Raw genomic sequence first — 22,418 nt, forward strand, 5'->3', positions numbered from 1 at the left:
AACATAAGAGGAAAAAAACAAGTTACCATAGAAGAATTCCATCATTAACTGCACTGAACAGACGACCACTGTTAGCGTCCATAGGAATCAAATGTTTACAGTCAGGATCACCTTCTAATGCTTTGTTAATCCAATGAACAAAAGCAACCTTCTCTTCCTCTGGAAGTTAAGAGAATATATGTCAGCCAATTATAGTCACATTTAATAAAACAAAGAAAAAGATTAGGGAATTATGTGATAGAGGAACATGTGAAACTCATTAGAGACAAGATCTGTTCAAACAAGAGTTGGCTAATAATAAATAAAAGTACCAGATGAGTTATTAAGTCAAGCCTACAGCAGACGGCATCAACTCATTTTTCTCGGTATTTGATGAAATTCACTAGTACCTTAAATCAAACTTTTATGAAAAATACTTCTCACAGCTTTTAGAAATTAAATTTCCTTTCTCTCTTATAAGCAGTGCAAAACTTTTGAGAACATTCCTGTAAATCACAAGACGCCTTGAAATATTTTCTATCCAACTAATAAATTTGTACCAACTAAGATGTGAGAAGTTTCCTAACAATACATCCTTTTTCTTTAAATTCAGAAAACTGACATCAAATGTAAAAGAATATTTATCCTCACCATCTGCCTCACACAGTAGTCTAAATTAAGTTGTGCAGCTAAGTACTTTTTTTTCCATCCACCAACAAGATCAGAATAGTTTTTAAACATTTCTTCAGACATTATACAGAAAAGTTATGTATCATGATAATGTATTATAATTTCAATTCCAGCCTGAAGAGGGAGCTGGACTATTCTAATGTTAAAAAAAAGCCTTTAGAAAAGAAATGGAAATCGGATGGATCTCCTGTACAAGGTACATTGACACGCACCACGCAACTCCTACTGCCACAATCTCAAATCAAAATGCTTGGATTTTAGCTCTCTCTAGCCACAACTCTCAAGGATGAACAGATCCATTAGCTATCCAATTTACATTTCCTATTGATAAAAGGATACCTATGTTTATGCTTGTAGATATGGTTCCTGTAGCAACCTAAACGCCTCCAAATGTGGGCTGATTATCAGTGTAAGCTTCTGTTGCGAACCACTGTTAAGTAAATTCAGTTATTGCTCTAGATATTTAAAATATTTTGCAATTTGAGTAAAAAGGACTTTTTTTAAAATTGAGAAGTCAGTGAAAGGCCAAGGGTCATTTGTGCAAAATACCTCCAAGGCTAAAAAGAGTGAACAGGAAGACAAGGTAAATCAGGAAGTAGTGATTAGGTGATGCCAAGTCTATATTTTAAAATCCTACAGTGCATAGAAGGAGTAAAAGATTGAGGGAGGTCAGGAGTTCCACAATTTAGAGGTGATTAAAAAAATTATTAGGAAATAGTGTTGAGCCTTGATTTTAATAAAGATTTTAAGTTTAGGTGCACAGAGTGGTTGGCAGCCAGAGTGTGCCCACTCACTGGTACTGCCTTGAGGCCTGAGCCACTTTGAGGTCCGGGCCTCATTTGCGTGCAGCCAGTGAGCTGTGTGCACCAAACTAGTGCTTTGAGGCAGCTTGCTGGTTGAGGAGAGTGGAAAATTGGCAGCTCCTACATGGAACTGGCTGAGCGTAAGAGTCCGGAGTGAGGGGAAGTGGGGAGGGAAGCAATCTTGGGGTGGGCGGGGGCAGGTGGGTGGCTCATGCAGGTCAGCAGCAGGCTTGCTCCTCCTGGCCCCACAAAAATAAGGAAGTTAAAAATATCTTTGGGCTGTTTTATTGAGCAGCCTCCAGCAATCCCTTTGAGGACTATTGGTTCAGCCGCTCAACACCAGTACAAATCAGGTAAAGTGATGAGACTGTGTTACCAATTACGTTTATTGCTACATCAAATGTTGTACTTTAGCAATAATTAATTTATAGGTTAATCTAATCATGAGAAAACAACATAAAAATAATTCACAATGCAGTAGTTATCACAGCTGCTACAGAACAAACTTTCCCTGGCAACCATATGGTGGCTCTGAAGCCAAGTTTTCACAGTTTTCTGTTCCTGAAGTTGAGCCTGACCAAAACCCTTCTATTTTTTTTTAAATGACCTCAAAATTGTGGTACTCCTGACCTCGCTCAGTCTTTTATTCCTTCTATAGCGGCAGTCAGAGAAAAAAACATATGGACTATTAGAAATTCTGAGGATATTAAGAATGAATAAATTTTTAAAAACCAACAAAATGAGTTTTGCCTTCATTTTGTTGATATAGTTTAATTATTCATTTGTAAAAATACTTCGTGGTTTTGATCTTTTATTAAAAAATTATCCTCATTTACAGGACTACACCATTCTATGCGCAGGTCTTCGTTTTGATACAGACTGAGGAAGACGGATTGGAGTGATACAGAAGAAATGATCCCCTTTGCAATGTGCCCCCTCTGAAGACATTTTTTTTCTGTCTCCAACAAAAATTTTTTGAGGATACAACAGTATCAAGTTGGGTAGCCCCAATTGATATTATGTATAGCTTAGGTGTCAACCATGGCTCAGTGATAGCACTCTTGCCTTTGAGTCAGAAGGTCGAGGGTTCATAGACCCACTCCAGAGACCTATAGCACAAATTCTAGGCTGACACTCCAGTGTAGTAATGAGAGAGTACTGCTTTGTTGGAGTGTGCCGTCTTTCAGATGAAACGTTAAACTGAAGCCTTAATTTGTCCTCTTAGGTGGATGTAAAAGATCCCATGGCACTATTTCGAAGAAGAGCAGGGGAGCTCTCCCCAGTGTCCTGGCCAATATTTATCCATCACTCAAAACCTAAAACCAATTATCTGGTCATTATCTCATTGCTCTTTATGGAACCTTGCTATGCGCAAATTGGCTGCCACATTTCCTACATTACAACAGTGACTACACTTCAGAAGTACTTCATTGGCTGCAAAGGGCTTTAGGACGTCCTGAGATCATGAAAGTCGTTATGCAAGTTCTTTCTTTCTTGGTTCAATTCTATGGTATTTTTTCTAATAGGTGTGAATCTTTTAGTTATGTTCAGAAAATACATTTCTTTCCCTTATATCATTCTTTATCATTGAACAGCCATCAGGGCCAATTTGCTTTTTGTCATGCAAAAACATTTCTGTTCTAATGGATCAATCTTTCTTAAGTGATCCTACTGCCTGCAGAGAACACTAAAACCTTCATACTGAGGATGTCAGGGGGCAACCCTAGAGTTTTCCTGTTGCCTGACATATTCCAAGAATCCTGATTCATCACAGACGTTAGTTAACTTCATGTTTAAACCTCTACACAAACAAGAGATGGAGTTCCAGGCAATTATACTGCTGAAGAGTGATTTCTACAAGCAAAAGCAGTTTTGTTATTGGTATTCCATATGGACTTTTTATATTAATATATACAGGATGTTGATGTGCAGCTGCAGCTGCTGTTCTGTGCCTGGCATAGACATGGAGATGCAATTTAATCACTAGTAATTCTTCTGATGCTGCTCCCGTAATTATCTTTTAGAAGACTGACAGCTTTGACACATCTCTACAGTGTTTTGGAGAGAGGGGGACAGTGCCACAGAGTAAGCCAATTTCATCTGGTTCATTGGTCTTAATGGATTTAGTTTGTATGAAGTCAAGGAACAAGAAACAGGTTGTACCCCGCAGTGTTTCAAAAAAATATTCCATAACTGGGTGGACATTTGTGGCAACTTCTCTAAATTGAACAGCAGGTTTTTTTAAAAAATAATAAATTAACACTGAAAGGGACGTTGGCTTTGTACAAGATTCAGTGATAGATGGCTTTTACGTGTTCTGTTTTTGGAGTCAGTTTATTATAAAAGTCAGCAGGCAGCATTATCAATTTCTCATATACACTCAAATCCTGCCCGAGATTCATATACATTCAAATCGTACCATGAGACTCTATCCATGTGACAAGAATAAGCATGTTGAGAATAGGCATTTTTTTTTCACTGCATCATGTCTGTAAACACACTATATTGAAAGCAACTGGGGATGAACTGGAGTTCACACCGCTACTCAGGGATAACAGTAGAAGATTTTTCTTTATTTTAAAAAAGAGGGGAGGAGGAGTGATGTTTTTCCCTCTTTTATTGTAAGCATTATCAAAAAAAAATACCACAGCATTAGAGGCTATAATCTTCAAATGACATGTATAAGCCATAAGGCAAGCTGAATTCCTCAGCGAGGTTATAAACTTTGCAATTCACTCTACCTCATAAAAGCAACATGAAAAATATTTAGGAGTATATGTAGCATCTAAATATATGTTTTAAAGCAACGCATGCACCAAGATTGACACTACGATTGCCAAAACATTGAAAGAAACTTGTATCATGGCAGTGTGGTTCACTATCTGGAGGAAGGGAGACACAAGGGGGTAAATTTTAACATCAAGCCGGGAAGAGAGCCACTAAGGGGGGGGGGAGAGGGGGGAATTCCGGGAAGTACGGGTTTCCCGGACGTCCTTACGATTTTGACGTAAAGACGTCTTTCAATTTTATTCGGTAGGTTTCCCACCCGACAGGCAGCCAGATTGACAGGCTTGCTGTCAGTCGGACAGAACAGCAGCCAGGGAGTGGATGCCAGCAGGTATATATTAGATCCGGGGGGGGGGGCAGGGAGCAGACATGTGGGGGGAGGCAGGGAGTAGACATGGGGGGTGGGCAGGGGCATCCGATCGTGTGCGTGGGATCGCGGCAGGTAAGCTTTTTGGGCCTGGAGGAAACACTCCTGTTCCTCTGGGCCCACAAGCAGTGTGATAAAGGCACTTACCTGTTTCGGGCCTTCTCGCCTCCTCTTATGTGGTGAAAATCAGAAGGCCCGGGCATCCCGGCCCCCAGGAGTTAAAAATAAAAATGCTGTTAAAATGGAGGCCTGCAGCCTCCTTAAAAGACTTTACTGACCGACCTGCCTCCTGAGAGTGGGCTGGTCGCCCGCCCCGTTAAAACCGGAAGTGGGCGGGTTGGAGACGGGTTTTACATTTTTACCTTCCCACCCTTTCTTGGGGTTAAAATTTACCTCCATAAATCTGACCTATTGCATTTTGCTCCACTGTTTCTGACCTGAGTTTAATGACTATGTGTTAAGGGCAGAATTAAATGATAATTTTTTGTTTTGGTTATTGTTTCCTTTAATTGTCATTTTACAAGCGTACTTCATTTGTCAGTTTGTGTAGGTGACACTGTAAATCTCTATATTGCAGTACAATTTTATTTTAAAATAGTTGAAGAAAGGTGCTTCCATTCTGGACAAGCAGTTCACTTTTGTAGCTGGATGTCATGGAATCATACAGCACAGGAGTCAGCCATTCGGCCCGTGTCCATGCCAGCTCTTTGAAAGAGCAATCCAACTAGTCCCACTCCCCTGCTCTTTCCCCATAGCCCTGCAAATTTTTCCTTTTCAAGTATATATTCAAGTGAAGACTCCAAAATCTTCTGTACAAGAAACTGATTTATAGAAGCTCCCATCAATACGTCCATATAAATGTCTGCTCAATGAAGAAAAAGGCTTGCATTTATCATAATGTCCTATCTTGTTTCTCAGAAAAGTCTCAAAGCACTTCACATGTAATGAATTACTTTTTAGCTGAAGAGGGAGGGGTGAAAGATGAGAGGATGGGAGCAGGAAGGTGGTGAAAGACAAGAGATGAAGAAATAGAAGTAAAAAGGTAAAAGGAAAATCAATTTGTTATCAGGCCTTTACTTCCAGCAGCCAAGCTTAGGGCCATGACTAGACCACCAAAAAAAAAGGACACTCAATAAGAACATGAAAAATATTTAGCAAATTCTCTTCTATCTTTATTTATCTTCTGAAACAAGCCTTCATGTTGGACAAACCTCACAGCTGTGTGGCACCAAACAAATGAAATTAAGGTCCATGTTAAGATAATATGTCAAAATCTACTAAGATAAAGGTCACAGCAATAATGGCTTTAAATTCTAAAGCAGTACCAAGACAATATTTCAGCAAAGAAAAAAATAGTTTCCCAAAGCCAGTGCCAAGAGATTACAAAGCACAATTAGCTCATTGGTTATTTATGCAGTTCAGACTGATTGCTACAGAGATATAGATCGTTTTAACTCAGCACACAATATGCCCATTAAGGTAACTGATAGCATTCATATGGAAAAATAAATATTAGATTTCCATAGGTAGGTGTCACAAAGACAATCATAAACCAGTTTCCATGGATTCTCTAGAGCTACATAAATACTCAATGAAATTTTGATGCCCCCTCCTAAGCGAAAATCCAGGTGTTATGAATGGATGGATTGAGCCCAGCCACATGACATGATTAACAGCTCCACTCATGGGTTAACCACAAACCACTTCCACCCATGAGTTTATTATTCAATGAGCGATGCAATTATCCAGTCAGCCTCCTCTGTATAAATATTCTGGCTGGCCACGGCATAATCCATTCACAACAATTGGGGCATGATTTTAACACTGAAAAATGGTGGGGGTGGGGGTGGGGGTGGGGGTGGGGGTGGGGGTGGGGGTGGGGGTGGGGGTGGGGGTGGGGCGTCGAGTCGAGTCGAGGTCGAGGTTGAGGCATTGAACATCGCAACCATTTCAAACCCACCCATTTCCAGTTTTCACCGGGGCAAGACTGTGAATAAAACCTTGCAAGGAGGCTGCGGGCCGCCATTTTACATATCTTGCAATTTCAACCTCTGGGGGTCGGGATTCCCGGACCTTCTCCTTTACACCACATGAGAGGAGGCAAGAAGGCCCGAAACTGCAGGTAAGTGCCTTTCTGCCACAGCTTGTGGGCCCGGAGGCGCAGGAGTGCTTTCCCCAGGCCCAACAAGCCTACCTGCAGTGACCCCCCCCACCCCCGCAACGATCGCAGACCCCCCAACCCATATCTCCAATCCCCTCAACGATCACAGACCCCGCGATTGCAGACCCCTGTGATGACCTCTGATCACTTCCCCATGACTGACTTCCCCCCACCCCCCGCCATGCCCACCGGTGCTCCATCCCCATCCATACAATCGGAGACTTACCTTTTCATGTCCTCTCCCTCGCTGCTCTCCTGTCCGACTGAGACCAGCCTGTCAATCAGGTCAGCCAGTCAGATAGCAAACCGACAAAAAAAATAAAAGACGTCCTTACGTCAAAATCGTAAGGATGTCCAGGAAACCCGTACTTCCGGGTTTCCCGTCCGCAATTTGACCCCACCCCCCACCCCTTCCCGGCTCGGGGTCAAAATCATGCCCTAGGTTTTTGACTAAACAAAAAATATTCTCCCTCAATTTTCCGTTCTATTTAGATTCAATTTTTCTCCCAAAGTGCTCTCCCCTTTCATAGAAGAAGATACTAATCTTACGTTCATTCAATTTTTATTTTAAAATGGAAATTTTATCATGGGACTCTCCCCCACCCTGGTAAGTTACTCTGGTGACATTAATTTTCAGGGATGGGCCCCATGCTTCGTGGAGTAATTCCACTAACACCGGGATTGCACGTTGAAACCAGCCTAAGTAGCACTCCAGAGCAGCCGACCGAGGGAACCATGCCTCATGCTGGCAAATGTCAGTCCGTAGTGTGGATTCCAGATATCTTGTCACTGGAGAAGCCTGAGAATGCTGTGGAGCTACATCAGTTCCTAACAGGAAGGCAGGCCCTACTTAGGATCTCCGCCTTGATAAAATGGACACAAAACAAAAATCCAAAAGAAATTTCAGGTAATTGTTATTTTCTTCATTAAAAAAGGGGGCAGTACTCTCAACCAAAAGTATTTCCCTCCACCTTGAATGAGCATTTCAGTAGCTCAATATCATCAATTGAAGCTGCTTTAGGATGTCACTTTGTCACTGGCACTAGTAATTCTACAGGTGTGTCCTTGAAGGGGAAGGAAGGTCCAGCGACAGCAAACTTTATTTGATATTTTGCTTCGTTATTTTATTTACTTATTTTACATTTTGATGTCATTCCCCTGAAGTGTTATAAAATAGCATGCCCCAAAAATATTACTATTTTGATATAATTTAATATAAGTTTAAAAAAAGGCGCACCTGAGTTGTTACTCTCGGCATTTTATTTTTAAGAGTGCAAACTTTATATTACGTTTTCATAGCCCTGCTGTGTAGTGTTTTTTTAAACACGTTTGGCAACATAACAAGTGTACAGCTGAAAACAACTGTAACAAGGGCAGATGTTTCACGAATTTGCCTTCAGTTTTTGGGGGTTATAGAAAATGCTTGAAGAAAATGGCCTGAAATACCAATGGCATGTCTCATGATGGAGCACGCTCCAGCAATTCTAGATCGGTAAGTAATAATTAACCCCACAGTCAAAGAAAGCAAATTCTGTGCCCCAGAAACTGTTGAGGAGAGAGTGGTCACGAGATTTTTTTTTAAGTCAATATATTTTTCACTGTTAGTTTGGCTCAGTTGCTAACAATTTCACCTCAGAGTTCTGAATCAGAAGATTGTGGGTAGAAGTGTATTGTCAGTGATGCTGTCCTTCAAAACGAGGTGTTAAACCAAGGCCTAATCTGCTTGCTCCAGTAGATCAGGTGAATGTTAAAGATACTGTAGCACAATTCAAAGAAGAGCAGGTAGTTTTTCGGGTGTCCTGGCCAACATTCTTCCCAACAGCGTGAAAAACAGATTAACTGGTCATTTGTCCCATTGCTGTTTGTGGAATCTTGATCTGTGCAAAATGGCTGCTGTGTTTTTCTACATAACGGTTGCTGGCCACTAACTTATTGTATGTAACTTGCTTTGAAATATTTCTAACAGATGTAATAAGGTGCTTCGTAAGTGCTGGTCTTTCTTCTGCTTCATTTTAATTTGCTCTTCGTTGATGACTAGTTAAGTCAAATGCAAGATATGGCAACCTTACAACTCACAGCAAGTATCGTGCATGGAAAGTAATTACCCCAGACCACTCCCATGAATTCAATTTATTTTGAGAAAAAAAATACATTATTATGATGCTTAAAATTATTTACATGGCTTCTGTTCTTGTTCAGACAAAAAATAGCCCTCAGATCAAAGGTTTTCTTTAAATAGGTGAAAATTGAAAAAAACTGGGTTAGTAATATTACTCGAAGTGGGCAAGCAAGTTTCCCTGAAAGACACACACACTTAACCTTGTACATGGTCACTTTTTCCTCAAGCATAAGAAATGGAATCTTTCCATTTTAGACACTCAATATTCCACAGTCACACGTTCCCATTGTGGAGTGATGTTCACAAGGGATACTGGACAGGAAATCAGTCTTGTATGATTGGCGTAAAGCACTCCCAGATCAAGAACAGCACAGGTTCCATGCAAAGTAAAACTCCCTCTAATCTGCCTTAACCTTGATCTCAAGGATAATTCCTAATGCACCAGTATGTCATTTTCCATTTCCAACATCTGTGGTACCTGAGTGACATTACAAATCTACTGCTAAATGTGCTATTGGCTCATGCTCAGAAGGAACTGGATTGAAACGGCCCAAGCTCATTACACTTAGAACCCTTACAACCAGCAGATGAGGTTCTCATCCCATCAATTTAACCTGGATTTGAACTTATGTCTCAGGAAAGAAAGTCCAGTGTTAAACCCACCAAAGTGCTCGGTCTAACCCACAGCCCTCCACCTCCCCCAAGAACTACAGAGGTTTGGTCAAGAAGCAAACATCCTGAAAGAAGCAGGGGGATGTACCTTCGTAGGAATGTTGTGTTCCTTCACTGGAGCGGTCAGAAGTTCCACCGATAGCACAAATCCCCTCTTTTTTGTTGATGGCTTTTCTAAATGTTTTGCTGATCTCTTTGTCTTTAAGTTCCTGGCAGACCTGAAATTTAAAAAAAAAAGTAGGAACTGATATGGCTGTATATTTGCGGCACAGAGCGCGGTGAAGGATGAATGAACAAAACTCATTTCATGATTTTCGTTCTATTTGGATTACAAAAATAAAATCACCTGGAAATATTATTAAAAATGTTCTGTCATAGAATTCCTTTCACTCATTGAAAAGAGATTACTTGACAGGTAAGCAGTTCCTCCCTACCATCCCCTATAGACTTAATTGCTGGTCGATGTGTACTCAGAGTCTCTACATGGCAGTAAATAATGTTTTGGAATGAGTTTCTGAGTAACCTTTTTTATAGGGCTTATCTTAGTGCAACAGGCATGCTGGGGAACTTCAGTCAGGGAGGAGAAGCAGGATGTCTCCTTTCGCCAGTTTGAAGCACTCATCTGTGTTTGAGTTTAAGGTTAAAGGCTCATATATGTTGGATGTAATGCCCTCTATTTTCTTCGATGAAACGGTCGTTGGAGGCCAAGCATGAATAAACATTCCATATTATATATGTATGGAGATAGAGTGTGAATATTAAAAGTCTTACATCCAGCACATACTTGTGTTTGTCACACTTACTTCCTGTGTCAAAATGTTGTCATACCTAGGTGTCACAATTTTGCCATGCCCATCAACCCGAGGGCAACACATGGGTATTACTATGTATACTTACCATTATAATCACCTTCACTTGGTGATGCAGCTTCTCTTCCAAATTTCATCTCCCAGGCCTGTTCCTCAAGGTGTGTTGCAGGTAAGTTTACAGTATTCCACACAGGTAAGTTTTCTCTTTTACTATTTTACTTTAACTCAAAATTTTGCACCATTTCAATTTAATTTCAATTTTTTTTCTTCACTGGCTCTTGTCAGTTTCTAACCCAATTGAAGGCCTGCTCCTTGGCCTGAGCTGTTGTTCCTTAACCTCAGTTGTGCTTCTGACAAACCTGATTCCTCTGTGCTTCAAAATCAGCAAAGAACAGCTAACAAGCTAGGAGTAGTAGGAGCAGCAACAACAACTGGAAAGAAAGACCTGGACCACAGCAAAGTGCAGCCAACAAACCACAGGCAGTGGGAACGGCAACAAGAGGAAAGAAGGTGGGTCCATTCATGGAATCTGGGACCAATGGTCTGAGAAAGCCAATTTATTGTAAAATAGATACTGCTGAGTATTTCCCCCACCCACAAACGGAATCCAAGACCTACATCTCCCTCGACCTCAAGCTTAAACTCCCTCCGTCTCCATCTCCCCAGCAGTCACAAAAGTCACAATCCTAGTCGGGACCAGGAACCAGCTTAAAGTCGTAGGTGCTTTTTTTAATTTTAAAGGCGCTGAAAACACGCTTAGGGAACTTTAATCTGGTTCGTGGGATCAGTTGGGATTGCAGCAATATTCGATTGTGAGGGGACTCCTCAGACTTCAGGATCTGGTTATGACAGGTGGGAAGGAGGAGGAGAAGAAGCATCAGCAGGGATGGAGCATCATACCAAAAGGCTGATTTTAAGTGCTCCAGGGTGGGTGACACAGTGAACAACAGTGCCTGTTTTGGAGAGTCTGAGGAAAGTGTACAACTGTACCAAGCTTAGAGGAGTCAGAGGTAAGTGAAATAAATAAGTAAATGTAATTGTGATAGACAAGTGTGACACAACAATGTTGCAGGAAGTGTGACACTAAAAGGATGTACTGTAGCTGTGTAAGCATGACTTTTAATACATCATAAATAAGTCTTTCAATACATCTATCACACTTCAGCCATAACTTTACACCATTAAAAAAGAAAGCAATTAACCTTTAATTGATCACAAGATATGTCTATTTACAGCAATTAGACTGTGTGGTCTAAAAGAGACAGGCCAGGCAGCAGAATAAAGCATTGTCCATTACATGAATATAATGCTCCAGTCCTTATAAAACATTATATCCTCTAACTTACCGTGAGCAATGTCACACAGGATCTGTTGGTAAACTTTTCAAAATATCCAATTTTTATCAATTAAGTCTCATACTTCAGTTTACAGGCTAACAGTTTAAAAAAGATAATCTTTCCATTGTATAGTAAACAAGAAATACATAATGTAACATGTGAGGAACAGACTGTACCAGAATAGGAAACCAAGTACTTTAACCCTTTGCTTTCTCGACTCTAATTTATTTACAAGGGACACAGCAATTGTGCCAACCAGAACATTTGTTTTCTGCTGAGGAGAAAGGATTGAAGAATGACAACAAGGGATCCCAATTTTTGATCTTTGTGTTTCTTCTATGATTGATTGTGATCTTTTATGTTTAATCTTTCCTTGCATTTTACCCTTGGATGCCACCGCACAAAAGGTTTTCAGATGAAAAACAAATTCCATTGGTTTACTGTTTGATCTGTGACTAACTGAAGGTAAGTCATACAGATAAAAAGGGTGTGTTTGCCTCTTGGTGCCAATGAATTCAGTGTTAAATTGAAACACCAATAAAATACACAGAAATTTGTTTTTTGTACGTGTTAAGGGAAGGAACGTCAATGCTGGGAAATAGAATTTTTTCCCCAATCATTTTAACACAGACACTCCCTTGTCAGATTTCAGAGAGGTTAGAAGCAGGATAAAGATCCCTTTGCATTTGGTCAACAATGTGGCTTAGCCCAAACTACAGCAGAACACTCTCTCCTGCACCAGCGTTAGCCTTTTGGGTAGATTTTCTTGGTCTTGCCCTTGAGTTCAGTGAATATAGGAACATCAGGTTGAGAGGCGCACATGCCCGTAAGGAGGTCCTGTCTGATTTTTCTGTATCCACTGGACTCAGGCAAGCTAATATGCCCAAGTGCAAGGCCAGGAAAATCCACCCTTTCTAATACTTGCCATCCTTGGTATCTTTATGAATGAGGCTGTCAACTAACTGTCAATTTTAAATAGACTTGTGCTATGGACTACAGTGACTAGGAAATGAGTGGATGTCCATTTATGCATAGAACATTTTCAACAAGCATTTCAAAATTTCACCCAATGATCTGGGCTTGATCCTGGTTTATAAGTGAAAGGCCAGTATTCTAGCCCATTGCCCAACAAAGTCCCTTAGAACAACAATCATTTCTCTCATGATAAGTTGCACCAGTTCATCTTGATGGTATTTGTGATTATATTGCAATGCTTTCTCTTCAAAGGAGCTTTCACATTGGCACTTGTTTAGTTCTGCATTCATGAGATGGCTCCCCACGTTTATGTGCTAAATTTTGTTCTCTTATCCTGGCAGCAGAATCAGAGATCCATTATTCTATTAATAATAATTTTTTAAAAATTTGGGAGTATAAACGTGGGGATCAATAGTTTTCCTCAATGCAAACTCAACAAGTGTCAATGTAAAAGCACCCCAGGAATCTAATAAAACAAACAGACACATTGTGGTTGAGTACAGAGAGATTTAAAATAATGGAATGTAATATAATTTTGAGAAAAAAAACATTTCAGATAAGTAGTAAGAAGAAAATCTTGTTCCCGAACACACCTTATGCATTAAGCTTCAACACTCCATTTATATTAATCCAGTGCAACTAACCCCAAAAGTTTGACACCATCATCCTTTACTGAAAGTGGATCTTCTTGGGATAATGTGTACTCTGTTTAATATCAGTTTCTATTGTCTGGTGATTTCCTCTATTTTTAAAAGCAACCCTTAGTCCTCCACATTCCTTCCCAGACAATTGGGAAGATAGGGAATGATCAGCTCCATTGTAGCTGTCCACTAGGAACTGTTTAGCAGGATGGAGGCTTCGTAGCCAGATTGCTAGCTGGAACATTGTGTCGTGGTCGAATGCTTCATCTCAAGGTAAAGGATAAACTGTCAGGATGGTACAGCACTCCAGAAATGTGGCTCCCGTGGGCCAGCTTATACAACAGAGTTAATAGTGAGCTTGGAAGAGTCCTAAACCCAAACCCACCCCAGCTAGCAGAACTCAGGGATTAATTGTGAAAGCAGTACAATTGGAAGTTGCATTGAAACCACCACGGTCCTGGAAAAGACCAAAACAGAATTACAAATGGCAGAAAATAAATGCACAGTTCACTCACCGATACAAATTCCTCAAAACTGATCTTTCCATCCTTGTTGTGGTCTCCTGCAGCTAGAATTTGTTCCACAATCTCACGCACCTTGTAGCCAGGCAGAGGAAGGTTTGCCTCCTTAAAGAGGTCTTGAAGCTCATAATCACTGACGTAACCAGAGTTGTCAAGATCTTTAAAAAAACGTATCAGATTTACACAGTCTGCAGCAGACAAGCCAATTTACTTCAAATACCAAAGAAAACTATTCCTTAAAGATCATTTTTCTAGTGAGGAAAGAAAAGCATTCCACTTATCCATTCACCTTCTACATGTGTACAAAATCATTTTAACCTTGTATAGATCAGTGGTGAGGCCACAATTGGAATACTGTCTGCAATTATAGGCATTCTACCTCTAAAGAACATTGGAAAAGGTTAAGAGAAGAGGGTCCAGAGAAAATGATAAGACTGAAATCAGGGCTTAGGGCACCAAATTGTGAAGGCTGACAGAACTGAGATTTTTACTGGAGAAAAGATGTCAGAGAGGATATGAGCCAAGTGTTTAAAATGCTGAGGAACACTGATCAGCAAGCTAGTTTGCCTGGACCACAACATTATAACTAGGGAACATGAATACAAAATTAACAAGCTTCAAGCAAGGAAAATTCCCCCACGTGTGTACACACATGAACCATGAAAATATTATGCCATGGAAAACACTTGGCATGTCATACAGAGTTCATACTTATTTAGTAGGCTACAATGAAAAGGGCTTTTTCTCTTTTGCTCTTTAATTATATCATCAGTCAGTGATGAAACTTTGAAATAAGTATTTTTCTTAACATTCTAAAAGTTAATTACAGCAGCACAACCCCATCAATAGAGCTTATGTTTCAGCAAAAATGGAATGATTAAAAATGGTTGAAAATCAAAGTTTTATAACACACAGGAACCATACCTATTTTGTTAAAGGCTTCCTTCATTTCTTCCAGCTCTTCCCGGGAGATCTGAGTTGTGTGGTTTGCCATCTTTAATCAAACTGGATGTTGTTCTTTATGCTTTCAGACCTAAATTTGAGCAGTAAAATCAATTCAGTGCCTTTGATTCTTGAAGCCGGGCTTAAATAGGATACTGGAGGGCACAAACTGTTTTGAAAAGGAGTGTCTGTTTTAAAACCTGTCATTAGTAAGACTGTCACTCATGACTGAGTGCTGTGCAAAACATAGTCTGTTCCCTTACACCCTCTGCAAGAATATTTGCTGATTCAGAACTACTATTTTTCTCCAGTTTTTCTAAAATTATGAAAACATTATTTGAAATGACTTCACAACATTACACTATAATGTCCTCCTCCCCTGTAATGGATGTGAAAAAACCTGTAAGTTTCTCTGAAATTAGCCACAGGTTTCCACCCACCCCCCAGCTCTGTTTCATCCCTCCCTTAGGAGTCAGTATTGCAAACAGTTGTGCACCAGGTTGGAGCATCTAATGGCTTGAGTGCACACTAATGAGCCTGATGGTCTTTATCCACTTTTCATACATTGCACATAAGTCTGAACCAGCTGCAAGGAGATGGAAAAACCAATGAGGATTAATGTGCCTTTTGAGTAGAAGTGGAGTATGGGCAATCAGTACACATCTTGCATATATTAAAAATTACATATATAACACCATATTAAGAACGATCAATGCACACGCACCACCTAATGCCATTGGTGACCTAAAGAGACCCGTTAAATACCTTGCACACACACAAAGAAACAGATACCAATTGCTTTAAAAACCAATAAAGTTTTATTTTAAAGTAAGCACTACCCTCAGCATTCCTTTAGAAAATAATTTAACTTTTGTGCATTCAGTTGGATATCTGGCTAAAATGAGAGTCAGACATTTATTTTTTAAACCCCACTTGTATTTTTTGATTAATTCTTAGATTGCTTGTGTTATGTTTATTTATGGGGGCACACTATAAACCTCAAATAGCTTGAAAACATACAAGTGAAAAAACAGAGCAAGATTGTCTGACATGACAGTACTGCACAGTGTGATTATTTATCATGTTTAAGAAAAGCAGTCTGCGTGAACATTTTCATAAAGCCATTAAAAAAATGTATTTACTAGGATTTTTTTTTAATTTAACGACTAACTCCCATTCTATCCATTTGCAAATTCTTCAGTCCCAACTCTCGTTCCAGCCGGTGCTGGCTCCCAAAGTCTCGACGTTTGCTCTGATGCAGCAGCAGAACCGCTTATTATAACTCAATCCCAACCTGTAGCTCACTGGATTCTGGCTCCAAAATTATCTTCATTCTGAACCAAAATAAGATTGTTGGGCATCTTTTTGCTTTGGGCATTTTACCCAATTATGTAAAATGTTAATCACAAGCAGCAACCTCTTGTGTAATAAAATGGAGCAAGTACTTATAGAGGAAGCACTGGTCAAATTGAAAAATTTTACACTAAATGGTTACACGTTTACACCAAGTTCAGCAACAGTACATATAATAGCAAATGTATCTTCAGGACCCAGCTATGTATATTTCAGGGGGATTGGTGGAGGTGTTGAGGTACAGATATTAAAGGCATCAAGGGATATGGGGATAGTGCAGGAAAATGGCGGTGCGGTAGAAGATCAGCCATGATCTTGTTGAATGGCGGAGCAGGCTTGAGGGGCCGGATGGCCTGCTCCTCCTCCTATTTCTTATGAGACAGAGGCATGCAATTTTACAATGCTGGAAATAGATAGACTGATTGTGATGTTCGAAGTAAAGCTCATGAACAAGCAGTATCTCAAGGCTGTGCACTGTCGGCTTGAGCGATGAGATGGAACCAGTGGATCGAGCCCAGAGTTGTTCGGGGAGCCAAATTGGTTTGTTTGTTTTAAATCCCAGATTTCTTCTGCATCACTCAGTGTCCCTTATTTCAGATTCTCTTAAAGCTTTGAAATTTTATATGAATCTTATGTTTGGACCTTCAGTCTTGTTCTCTCTTTCTCAACCTTAAACTTTCCTTCAGCCTTCTATCTTTCTTCAGATTTTCCGTACCAGGGAACCTGGAGGAAGAATTCCTCCACCACATGCAACAAGATCGTAAACCCATTTCTAATCAATGCATTTGACAAGCAGCGCAGAGAGTAAATCTTCCCGCCTGATCTTGATCTGATAGGTGCACGTAACATCTCCATCACAGCTAGCTGTGAAAAAGTAAGACTGTTTTGGACTTGGGGCTCCACTGTAACAGATCAACTGTTGTAAAAGTCAAAATTTACAGTGCTACCATTCCCTGCATTTCCTTGCTCTTTCTAAAATAAATAAATTTACATATTACAAAAAGCTCTGTTAAGTTATTGGGCTCGATTTTTGGACGTCCGAGTCGGCGGGGGGTGGGGCGGGGGGCTTCGAAAATCGGGGATTCCCGGGACGGGACCGGAGCCCTGCTCCAACCCGTCCATTTCCGGGTTCCCCAGTGACGCGCTTAGATGCGCGCGCAGCCCCCACATGCGGGACTCCTGCCGGCAATTAAAGCCGGCTGGATCCCACTTAAGGCAATTAATTACATAGTTCAGGTCGTTAGCAGATCTGATTTGTAGGATATTTTAGGAGGAGTGGGATTTTCATCTCAACTGAGCGTGTTTCCCCTACTGGGGGAAACACTCCCAGTTGAAATGGACGTGTTGCAGCCACCAGCCTGTGGCAGCTGCAAAGGTCCATTTGACAGGTTGGTGGGGTGGGGGGAAAGACCCTCACTCATTGTAGGAGGCCACAGCAATGTGGTTGATTCTTAATTGCCCTCTGAAATGGCCCAGCAAGCCACTCAGTTGTAAAATCTCGCTACGAAAAGTCATAATAAGAATAAAACCGGACGGACCACCCGGCATCGGACCACTAGGCACCGGACACGACAATGGCAAAACACCAAGCCCAGTCGACCCTGCAAGGTCCTCCTTACCAACATCTGGGGACTTGTGCCAAGATTGGGAGAGCTGTCCCACAGACTAGTCAAGCAACAGCCTGACATAGCCAGACTTACAGAATCATATCTTTCAGCCAACGTCCCAGACTCTTCCATCACTATCCCTGGGTATGTCCTGTCCCACCGGCAGGACAGACCCACCAGAGGTGGCGGTACAGTGATATACAGTCAGGAGGGAGTGGCCCTGGGAGTCCTCAACATTGACTCTGGACCCCATGAAATCTCATGGCATCAGGTCAAACATGGGCAAGGAAACCTCCTGCTGATTACCACCTACCGTCCTCCCTCAGCTGATGAATCAGTCCTCCTCCATGTTGAGCACCACTTGGAGGAAGCACTGAGGGTAGCAAGGGCACAAAATGTACTCTGGGTGGGGGACTTCAATGTCCATCACCAAGAGTGGCTCGGTAGCACCACTACTGACCGAGCTGGCCGAGTCCTGAAGGACATAGCTGCCAGACTGGGCCTGCGGCAGGTGGTGAGCGAACCAACACGAGGGAAAAACTTACTTGACCTCGTCGTCACCAATCTACCTGTCGCAAATGCATCTGTCCATGACAGTATTGGTAGGAGTGACCACCGCACAGTCCTCGTGGAGTTGAAGTCCCGTCTTCGCACTGAGGACACCATCCAACGTGTCGTGTGGCACTACCACCGTGCTAAATGGGATAGATTCAGAACAGATCTAGCAGCTCAAAACTGGGCATCCATGAGGCGCTGTGGGCCATCAGCAGCAGCAGAATTGTATTCCAGCACAATCTGTAACCTCATGGCCCGGCATATTCCTCACTCTACCATTACCAACAAGCCAGGGGATCAACCCTGGTTCAATGAGGAGTGTAGAAGAGCATGCCAGGAGCAGCACCAGGCGTACCTAAAAATGAGGTGCCAACCTGGTGAAGCTACAACTCAGGACTACATGCATGCTAAACAGCGGAAGCAACATGCTATAGACAGAGCTAAGCGATTCCACAACCAACGGATCAGATCAAAGCTCTGCAGTCCTGCCACATCCAGTCGTGAATGGTGGTGGACAATTAAACAACTAACGGGAGGAGGAGGCTCTGCAAACATCCCCATCCTCAATGATGGCGGAGTCCAGCACGTGAGTGCAAAAGACAAGGCTGAAGCGTTTGCAACCATCTTCAGCCAGAAGTGCCGAGTGGATGATCCATCTCAGCCTCCTCCCGATATCCCCACCATCACGGAAGCCAGTCTTCGGCCAATTCGATTCACTCCACGTGATATCAAGAAACGGCTGAGTGCACTGGATACAGCAAAGGCTACGGGCCCCGACAACATCCCAGCTGTAGTGCTGAAGACTTGTGCTCCAGAACTAGCTGCGCCTCTAGCCAAGCTGTTCCAGTACAGCTACAACACTGGCATCTACCCGACAATGTGGAAAATTGCCCAGGCATGTCCTGTCCACAAAAAGCAGGACAAATCCAATCCGGCCAATTACCGCCCCATCAGTCTACTCTCAATCATCAGCAAAGTGATGGAAGGTGTCGTCGACAGTGCTATCAAGCGGCACTTACTCAACAATAACCTGCTCACCGATGCTCAGTTTGGGTTCCGCCAGGACCACTCGGCTCCAGACCTCATTACAGCCTTGGTCCAAACATGGACAAAAGAGCTGAATTCCAGAGGTGAGGTGAGAGTGACTGCCCTTGACATCAAGGCAGCATTTGACCGAGTGTGGCACCAAGGAGCCCTAGTAAAATTGAAGTCAATGGGAATCAAGGGGAAAACTCTCCAGTGGCTGGAGTCATACCTAGCACAAAGGAAGATGGTAGTGGTTGTTGCAGGCCAATCATCTCAGCCCCAGGGCATTGCTGCAGGAGTTCCTCAGGGCAGTGTCCTAGGCCCAACCATCTTCAGCTGCTTCATCAATGACCTTCCCTCCATCATAAGGTCAGAAATGGGGATGTTCGCTGATGACTGCACAGTTTTCAGTTCCATTCGCAACCCCTCAGATAATGAAGCAGTCCGAGCCTGCATGCAGCAAGACCTGGACAACATCCAGGCTTGGGCTGATAAGTGGCAAGTAACATTCGCGCCAGATAAGTGCCAGGCAATGACCATCTCCAACAAGAGAGAGTCTAACCACCTCCCCTTGACATTCAACGGCATTACCATCGCCGAATCCCCCACCATCAACATCCTGGGGGTCACCATTGACCAGAAACTTAACTGGACCAGCCATATAAATACTGTGGCTACGAGAGCAGGTCAGAGGCTGGGTATTCTGCGGCGAGTGACTCACCTCCTGACTCCCCAAAGCCTTTCCACAATCTACAAGGCACAAGTCAGGAGTGTGATGGAATACTCTCCACTTGCCTGGATGAGTGCAGCTCCAACAACACTCAAGAAGCTCGACACCATCCAAGATAAAGCAGCCCGCTTGATTGGCACCCCATCCACCACCCTAAACATTCACTCCCTTCACCACCGGCGCACTGTGGCTGCAGTGTGCACCATCCACAGGATGCACTGCAGCAACTCGCCAAGGCTTCTTCGACAGCACCTCCCAAACCCGCGACCTCTACCACCTAGAAGGACAAGAGCAGCAGGCGCATGGGAACACCACCACCTACACGTTTCCCTCCAAGTCACACACCATCCCGACTTGGAAATATATCGCCGTTCCTTCATTGTCGCTGGGTCAAAATCCTGGAACTCCCTTCCTAACAGCACTGTAGGAGAACCGTCACCACACGGACTGCAGCGGTTCAAGAAGGCGGCTCACCACCACCTTCTCGAGGGCAATTAGGGATGGGCAATAAATGCCGGCCTTGCCAGCGACGCCCACATCCCATGAACGAATAAACAAAAAAAAACTCTGTCACTTTGGACAAAGTTTGGCCTCCATCACCCTCCTCCTAACAATAAAATTAACAAACTTGGAATCTCAACCCCGGTGTGCAGACACATTTACCTACCTTGCGGACCCCCTCAAACGTACATCTTCCGGATGGGGGCCGCCGTAGCTGCAGTCATGACCTCCTCGGAGGACGAACAGAATCACCAGCCTCGCTGGCCACGCCGTCCACCTCTGACACTTGGAGCTCCACAACACAGTGCTGTGACACATCTACCTGCACAGCAGGAGGGAGGGCAACCGCAGAGAGAGATGCGTCGCAGAAGGCACTACCCTCGCCACAGGGTCTACAGACCAAGGCTCAGCTTCCTGGACCTCTCTGAGCAGCAGTGCACACGGCTGCCCCGAGCACCATCTTCTTAACTGTCACCGTCAAAGTCACCACTGCCCGCAACAACTTCTCCTCCGCATCCTTCCAGGGTGCCACCGGGGACATCGCCGACATCTCTCAGTCATCTGCACAAAAGAGCCCTGCAAATACACCTACACCCACTCTGCAGTGACACAATGGGTGGCATCAGGTGTGGGTCTTCATGGTGATCCTCAGGAAAGGGCATTATTGCACAAACCAGACAAGATTTGCAAAGACGTGGCAGTAGTGGTGACAATATAAAATGTAATGTGAGTTGATCAGAAATCATATATAAGTAAAAACCATGACAAACCCTCAAACACCCTTGTGCATCCCCTTTATGCTAACGACACATTTGCCTTATGCTTCCTACCACACATGTGATGCAAGCCCTGCGGCTGCAGCACAGGTAGTGGCAGGTTGGGTGAGGCTGACCATGAAAGAGATGCACGAGAGGGTGAGTATGAGATGGAGCCATGAGATTGTATGAGGATTGTGTTGAGTGGTAGTGGTGGGATGAGTACTGGCGAGGTGAGTAAGTGCAGGTAAGATGAGAATGAGCTTCGAGTGGGTGTGAGGAGTGATGTGATAGAGTAGTGTTGGCAGTGCCGAAGGAGATGTGGGGTGGGGGCGGTGATGTGGCAGACGGAGTGTAGGGGAATGAGTAAGTGTACTCACTTCGGCTGACCTGCTTAGGTCATTGAAGCGCCTCCTGCACTGTATGCAGGTGGGCGATATGTTGGTGGTGTAGGTGACCTCCTCTGCCGCCTCGAGCCAGGCCTTCGTGGTGGCAGAGGCAGACCGCTTCCTCCCTGTCTGGACAGTACTCAACGTTCTCTTTGTGGCTGAACAAACAGAAGTGGCTCAATTGATTGTAATGGAAATCCCGACAATACCTTGCCCTCCTGGATCCAAAGTGGTCCAGTTTAGGTCAACTGGAAAACACTTTGAAACTTATTCATGGCTAATACCACCCTTTTCTATTAGGAAAATCACTTTAAAAAAAATCGTATCTTGCCAAATTCTGTGTATTGTTAGTTATTTGGCTTTGGCTTGTGGTAGGTGTGGCAGTGAACTCCAGTACCTGGACTAAGGCTCTAGTTTCACGCAGGGAGAAGATCTCTATCCTCCTCCTCCTCACCCCATCCAGTAGGACCTGGAGTGAGGCATCATTAAACCTAGGAGCAGCCTTCCCCCTGGGCTGCTCCATGTTGTCATTCTGGCTCCTTTTTGCAGCGTCAGTCAGTGGAGGACTGCCCCTTTAAATAGGGCTCCTCCAGCTGACAGCCTATGACGCGGCTGCGCAGTCCGCCCGCTGCGCAGCTTTCCAACACGAAACCAAGAAGCCAAGGTAAGTGCCTTCAATTAGGCTGCGATCGCGTGCGG

General features: G+C 43.1%; 1 protein-coding gene across 1 annotated transcript in view; it reads right to left on the bottom strand.

The window, feature by feature from the left end:
* Positions 1 to 22,418, bottom strand: part of LOC137331322 (plastin-1-like) — a 140,914-nt gene that overhangs the window by 42,630 nt on the left and 75,866 nt on the right. The window contains exons 2-5 of the mRNA XM_067995043.1: positions 14,786 to 14,894; positions 13,856 to 14,019; positions 9,667 to 9,796; positions 27 to 159 (exon numbers count right to left, since the gene is read on the bottom strand). Coding sequence (XP_067851144.1) covers positions 27 to 159; positions 9,667 to 9,796; positions 13,856 to 14,019; positions 14,786 to 14,855 — 497 coding nt within the window. The 5' untranslated portion in view covers positions 14,856 to 14,894. The remainder of the gene's footprint in view (positions 1 to 26; positions 160 to 9,666; positions 9,797 to 13,855; positions 14,020 to 14,785; positions 14,895 to 22,418) is intronic.

The sequence above is a fragment of the Heptranchias perlo genome, chromosome 13 (genome assembly GCF_035084215.1).
Source record: "Heptranchias perlo isolate sHepPer1 chromosome 13, sHepPer1.hap1, whole genome shotgun sequence".
NCBI lineage: Eukaryota > Metazoa > Chordata > Chondrichthyes > Hexanchiformes > Hexanchidae > Heptranchias > Heptranchias perlo.